The sequence below is a fragment of the Electrophorus electricus genome, chromosome 6, assembly GCF_013358815.1.
Source record: "Electrophorus electricus isolate fEleEle1 chromosome 6, fEleEle1.pri, whole genome shotgun sequence".
Classification (NCBI taxonomy): Eukaryota; Metazoa; Chordata; class Actinopteri; order Gymnotiformes; family Gymnotidae; genus Electrophorus; species Electrophorus electricus.
The window spans coordinates 1,036,493-1,042,500 of record NC_049540.1 but is presented as its reverse complement, the minus strand read 5'-3'; the positions used below and the strand labels follow the sequence as shown (position 1 = coordinate 1,042,500).

General features: G+C 47.1%; 1 protein-coding gene across 1 annotated transcript in view; it reads left to right on the top strand.

The window, feature by feature from the left end:
- mtmr8 (myotubularin related protein 8) overlaps positions 1–5,516 on the top strand; it is an 11,497-nt gene extending 5,981 nt beyond the window's left edge. Inside the window, exons 14-17 of the mRNA XM_035526830.1 lie at positions 42–326; positions 2,902–3,100; positions 3,466–4,041; positions 4,223–5,516. Coding sequence (XP_035382723.1) covers positions 42–326; positions 2,902–3,100; positions 3,466–4,041; positions 4,223–4,362 — 1,200 coding nt within the window. The 3' untranslated portion in view covers positions 4,363–5,516. The remainder of the gene's footprint in view (positions 1–41; positions 327–2,901; positions 3,101–3,465; positions 4,042–4,222) is intronic.
- The last annotated feature ends 492 nt before the right edge of the window (positions 5,517–6,008 follow it).

Below are 6,008 nucleotides of genomic sequence, written 5' to 3'. Positions count from 1 at the left end.
AAATTATATTTTCACATTTTCTCCAAAACTTGACTAATCAGCAGTTGGCTGTCGTTGACGGAATCCTCCCTGGTCCAATCGGGACAGTCAGCCTGCCTCCTGATCAGAATGGGTGCCCTCGGACCACGCCCACTACGTCTTTTGGCCAATCAAATGGAGACTGCACATCTGTGAGCACATGTGCAGGTGGAAAGGAAGACTCAGGTCTGGAAATGTCCAGTCAGAAAGAAGCTGAAGGCAGTTCAGCCACAGAGCATGAGCTGCAGACCAAAACGGACAAACCTGTTTCCATGGTTACTCAGAAAGAGAAGGTAACGGAATCCCTCTGAATCTCCATAGTAACAAAACTGGGGATGAAGAGCAGGACTGTCACATAATGTCTTAGCAAACTGTCAGAAACACTTTCCAGACTGCATAACACGAATGTGGGCACTGTCGCTGTGGGCATAATCTAACACATGAGCATGGGCACTGTCACCATGGGCACTATCGTACAGTGCAGACATTATTTTGAGGTCAGAGAAGCATCGTGGAGGTGGAGACCCCAGAAGCAGGGCAGCGGTGATCTCCGCTGATGCCGGAGAAGGACCACTGGTGCTTCTGGAAGCTTCTTTCCCGTGTGCTACGCATCTACAGTCAGGCAAAACCATTGACCAAAACGCCTTTCCATCGGACCAGAGGCTTTCTGCGGTTTTCATTTCAGTATTTTAAAGATAGTTGTAGTTTTTACCCATGTTTTTCTAATTGTGTTTTCAGAAATGGTTATTGTTCACATTTGTTGGTTTCATTCCAGAGAGTGCAGAAGCAATAACATAACAGAAGCACATGACAATCACAGGTTGTTTAAGAGAAGGGAAAATTTATTACTTTTAAAATGATTTACTTCTTATGTTCCACAATTATTGCACATATGGTCTAAGTTTCATTTTCCATGAATTATTTGTCCACATTTTTGTTTTAAAGGGAACACAGTGAAAATGTCCACATGGACTGCGTGGAGCACGTTTGGCCTAATGTAGGTTGTGGTGGGGTGTGGCCAGGCTGGTCCTTGGCAGAGGACAACCCCACGTCCTCACTGAGGCCTCTCAGCCCAGCTGTGGACCTACGAGCCGGTCCAGGTTTTCACGCTAACCCAGCTCCCAGTGCACCAGATGTTCAGTGCTCTTTCTAGTCTAGCCCAGATGTGCGGAGGCTTGATGATGAACTGAAAATGCGGGACCCTGTGGTAACTGTGCTGTTATTGTAACTGTGCACCATGGTAACTGTGCTTTTACTGTAACTGCATCATGGTAACCGTGCTGTTATTGTGACTGCACCATGGTAATAGTGCACCACTGTAACCGTGCTTTTACTGTAACTATGCACCATGGTAACTGCAACACCTCAGCTTTAGGCTTTGAAGCAGTTGATCACCCATCAAGCCACTGCTGATCATGTACACGTCTCACCAAACGTGGCTCATGTGCATGTTACGATGACTTTATGCACGTGTGAAACACACGTCTTCCGTACTTTAATCAGCTAAAACACCAGACGCTTGAAATCTTTGTAGCGCCTGTGTCACACCTTTACCTGCTTCTATCCCTCACACGCTTGTACCTCTCACATTTATCTCTGTGACCAGCAGCTTCTTTCAGTAGCTTCTCATATTTGCTAAAGGTTTTGTGACAAGGATGTGTGTGTTTTATAAAGAAGTCCCCAGGTAGAGCGCGGGGAAGTCATGGCTTGCCTTTTCACGGCCGTAGGCCTTTCTAGAGACGCGCGACGGGGCACATAAGCCCTTAAATGGATGACCTGTAGCCTAACTGAAGCGTGGAGAAGGAACGACCGATTTACATTTTTCCAAATGCAACTGTCATTTTGTTTCCCAGACAAAATAAGGACATTGTGTATTTCTGTAATATTTGTTCCATGAACCTTACTCATTTCACGTTATATTTTTGGTTATTATAGTTTTGGATCTTGTTTTATTACTGTATGGCTTTCACTTGATTTTATCAGCCAGAAAATTTCTGGGGATTTTTTTTTATATCTACGTGCTGTCTATTTGTAATTTTTTTGCATTAAATAAATTGCGCTTTTTAATACAATATAATATTTTTTCCGGAAATGTTGCTTATCTACCCCGTAAGGGCTCAGAGCGAGCTGAGCCGGTGAGACGGGGACCGGATAGGGAAGTCCCTGACAGACCGGGACATTTAACGTTAACATTTACCACGACATTTAGCGTTAACATTTACCACTAACATTTAATTTGAGCAGGCATAGGGGTCGGGACACGCCACGGACAGATGAGCAGACCCAGGTGTGTAGTGTTTACCTTTGTTTACATGGCCTAGCTAGCGTTAGCTGCTACCTACATGGCTTCCTCCTGAATAACTAACCCAGTTACTAGCTGTTTTATTGTGGGATGGAGGGAGTGTAAGTGTAAGAGCTGTACCTAAAGTCGTAAACGTATTGCACTGTCGAGTTTCGGGTTTCATAGCCTCGGTAGCATGCTAGCCAGGTTAGCAGGGGCTATACACATACAGAGTAGGACTACACAGTAGGACTACAAGTCCCGGCATTTCCGGCCATTAATGGTGACGTCTAGCAGAGCGCTAGACCTGTAAGTTATTGTTTCAGTAATCGCAAATGGTGATGCCTACTACAAAACCTTCAGCTACAGTAGGAGCTGGTTGTGTTTGTGCTTGTGCTGTGCGGCGAGAAGAGCCTGGGCGTAGATGGTTTTAACGACGACGGCAGGGAGAAAATGAGGCGAAGACACGTTTGTGAAATTGCAGTTGCTTTGTTTATGTCGAGAGCCTCAACAAGCAGGCCCCGAGCGACTGAGGTCATGGGGTCACGTGAGTCGGGTTGCGAGTCACGTGTCTTTGCTTCGTTCCCCTACTCCTCCGCCAGGTGCGGCCCATGCTGCACCTGCGTCCGGCCGAGGATGACGAGGCTGCTGGCGAGAGCCTGCAACTGAACCGCGCTGCTGCCAGGGATGACCACTTCCTGCTTCAGGGACTACTGTCACAGGAGCGCTACAGGAAGTGCATAAACCAACGCAGTGGCTGGGGTGTCCCTGGTACACCCTTACGCATGGCTGCCTCCAAAGGTATGGCTCCGCCCATTACTGCACATGGGTATAGAACACTTCAAAGGTGACTTAAATGTAATTCTTAGTGGATTAGTGAAAACAGTGCTGTAAGACATTGATCTTTTACATTTATTTTACATCATGGCATTTATCTGACACTTTTATCCAAAGGGACTTAAAATTATGACTGAACACAAGATGAGCAATTGAGGGTTAAAGGTCTTGCTCAGGGGCCCAACAGTGGCAACTTGAACCTCAACCTTCTGATTACAAGTCAAGTACCTCAATCACTGAGCTACCACCAGCCACTGTCTGATGGAAGTCCTTCATACGTTTATTGTAGCTGTGTGTGTGTGTGTGTGTGTGTGTGTGTGTGTGTGTAGGTCACCTGCGCTGCCTGCAGCTGCTGCTGGCCCACGGTGCGGAGGTTGACAGTGTGGATGTGAAGGCCCAAACTCCTCTCTTCACAGCCGTGTGTGGCCGCTATCTCAGCTGTGTCCTGGCACTCCTGCGTGCAGGGGCCAACCCCAACGGAAGCCTCCGGAACAACAGCTCGCCTGTGCTCACGGCTGCCCGCGAGGGTGACGCCGAGATCCTGCGCCAGCTGCTCCGTCACGGGGCCGAGGTCGATGCCAGGTCAAAGGTCATGCTCTGGACATGCGGGGTCGCGGTTTGCAGCGGGCCGCTCTACCTGGCCGCCATCTACGGCCACTTGGACTGCTTCCGGGTCCTGCTGCTTTACGGGGCAGATCCCAACTACAACTGCCCCGAAGGGCAGGTGGGCAGTAGGCTGGCGCCGGCCAGGAGAACGGTGCTGGAGATGTGTCTGAGACACGGCTGCGGCGTGGAGTTCGTCCGTATGCTCATCGAGTTCGGAGCCAATGTCTACCTGCCAACACTGATCATCGAGAAGAGCACTAAACAGAATGAGGCACTGGAACTCCTCCTCAGAGAGAGAAGTGAGAGAGGGAGGGGAGAGAGGGGAGATGAGAATGAAATAATTTTAAAAAGAAAAGGTTGAGAGGAAAGGAGAGGCAGAGAATTGTCCCTGTTTTCACTTAATATTGCTGATGTTTTCTCAAAGCTCTCAGACGTGTTGAGTAACTTCTCTCTCTCCCTCTCTCTCTCTGTGTGTCTCAGGCTGTCCCAGGTCTCTGGTGTCTCAGTGCCGACTGTCTATCCGTCGACACCTGAAGCAGGTGAAGAGGATGCAGGCTATCGACTCATTGGACATGCCGCCCCGACTCCTCAACTATCTCAAACATGAACCCATGCGCTGACGTGTCACGCATCAACACGTCACGCACCCACCGACACAGTCACACACAATCAACTGTGCCTTTTCAACCTGCTACAGATGTATGCACATATATATGCACGCCAAACACGCACACAAACTTGCAGAAGCGTAAATAAATGATGCTGCCTGGGATAGTGCTCACAGAGAGTAGGCGTGTGTGTAGTCTGAGTGGGTCATTTAGGATTTCAGTGTTTTCTGTTTGCTTCACAGTGCAATAGCACCTCACAGACAGGAGTGCTGGGCCTCCACGTGCATTAGGTGGTACTCGTCATAGTGAGCCACATTCCTGTGAAAGCTATATCCAATTTGCTCAGAGTTCTGGCCCAACCCGTACTGAACCCACCAGATCACAACATGCCAAATGCTGTCTTGGGCAGTTTTTGGATGTTATTGATACAGGAAGGAGGATGTTCAGGGAACTGATCTGAGGTTAAAACGTCTTCTCTGTACATGCTACGGTCACTTGGAGAACCTCTGTCCACATTTCCAGGTGTAGAAGACTTTTGTGATGATGTCATATGTGACTGTGGCTTTGTGAGATGATGGAATCTGTGTCATATGATTGGCTGCAGCTCCCTTGCCAGGAGTATGGCTCTTAACCCAGAGCTTGTACATAAGACAAGCGTAGCATGGGCAGTCTTAGTTCAGTGTAGCGCCAGAACGCGTAAAGTTCTCACAGAAGCTACTAAAGTTCTCTTCTAAAATAAAATGCCCGCTTGTTACTTCCTTTTTGTCTTTTGACTATTGTTCTCTGATCAAGTTAGCATGGCAGATAATGAAATGTAAATGCTTTGTTTGTGTGTGTGAGTGTGAGAGACACACAGCATGTTTCAGACAGGTCCTTCATTAGCAGTGCAAGCAAAGTGCTGCTGAAGTAGTAGGAAGAACCAGTTTATATATGAAACAGTAGATGTTTAAATCAACATGCACTCTATGGGGGTCTGCTGTGCTGAGAGATCAATTATTTTTGCTTTGAGTTTCTTAACTTCTGTGCTGCCATAGAAACAACTGGCAATGCAACCAGATATGTCATTAATGCAGTGTTCAACCGTATTAAAATGCCTCGTCACTGGAAACGACAAATCCTTGATTCTGAAGGTCTGTAGGTGTTCAATAAAACTATCAGTGAGTCTCTTGGTTTCTCCAGTGTAAAGCTGATTACATCTGTTACAGTAACATAGTACACACAGTGTACAACTCCCACAGTGAGGGGGGAAGACAACTGATCCTCATGTGTCAGTTATTTTACTGTTAACAAATACATGTAGCATGTCCAGAGTGGCTGCCGTCTGCAGTACGAGTTATCTCAGTGGACATTTATCTCCCTCTTCATGAGCACATCAACGATTTTGTCTCATCTGTAGGAGATTAGGAGAGGATCCTTAAAAAGGGATGCAGTCTCTGCATCATCCTGTAGGATTCTGGGTGTTTAGGTTGAAACAGCCACTGTTTTATTTGTAGGATAACGAGTGTGCACCAATTGATTGTATATCCTGTATTTCCTTTGTCAGCCAACTTGTTAATATTCAAAGCAGAAATCAGAGCAGTGAGTTGAGTAACTGTTTTCCACAACATATTTAAGGCTGTTATGAGGAGCAGGAGCTTCTATGACGGTCCATGCGAGTA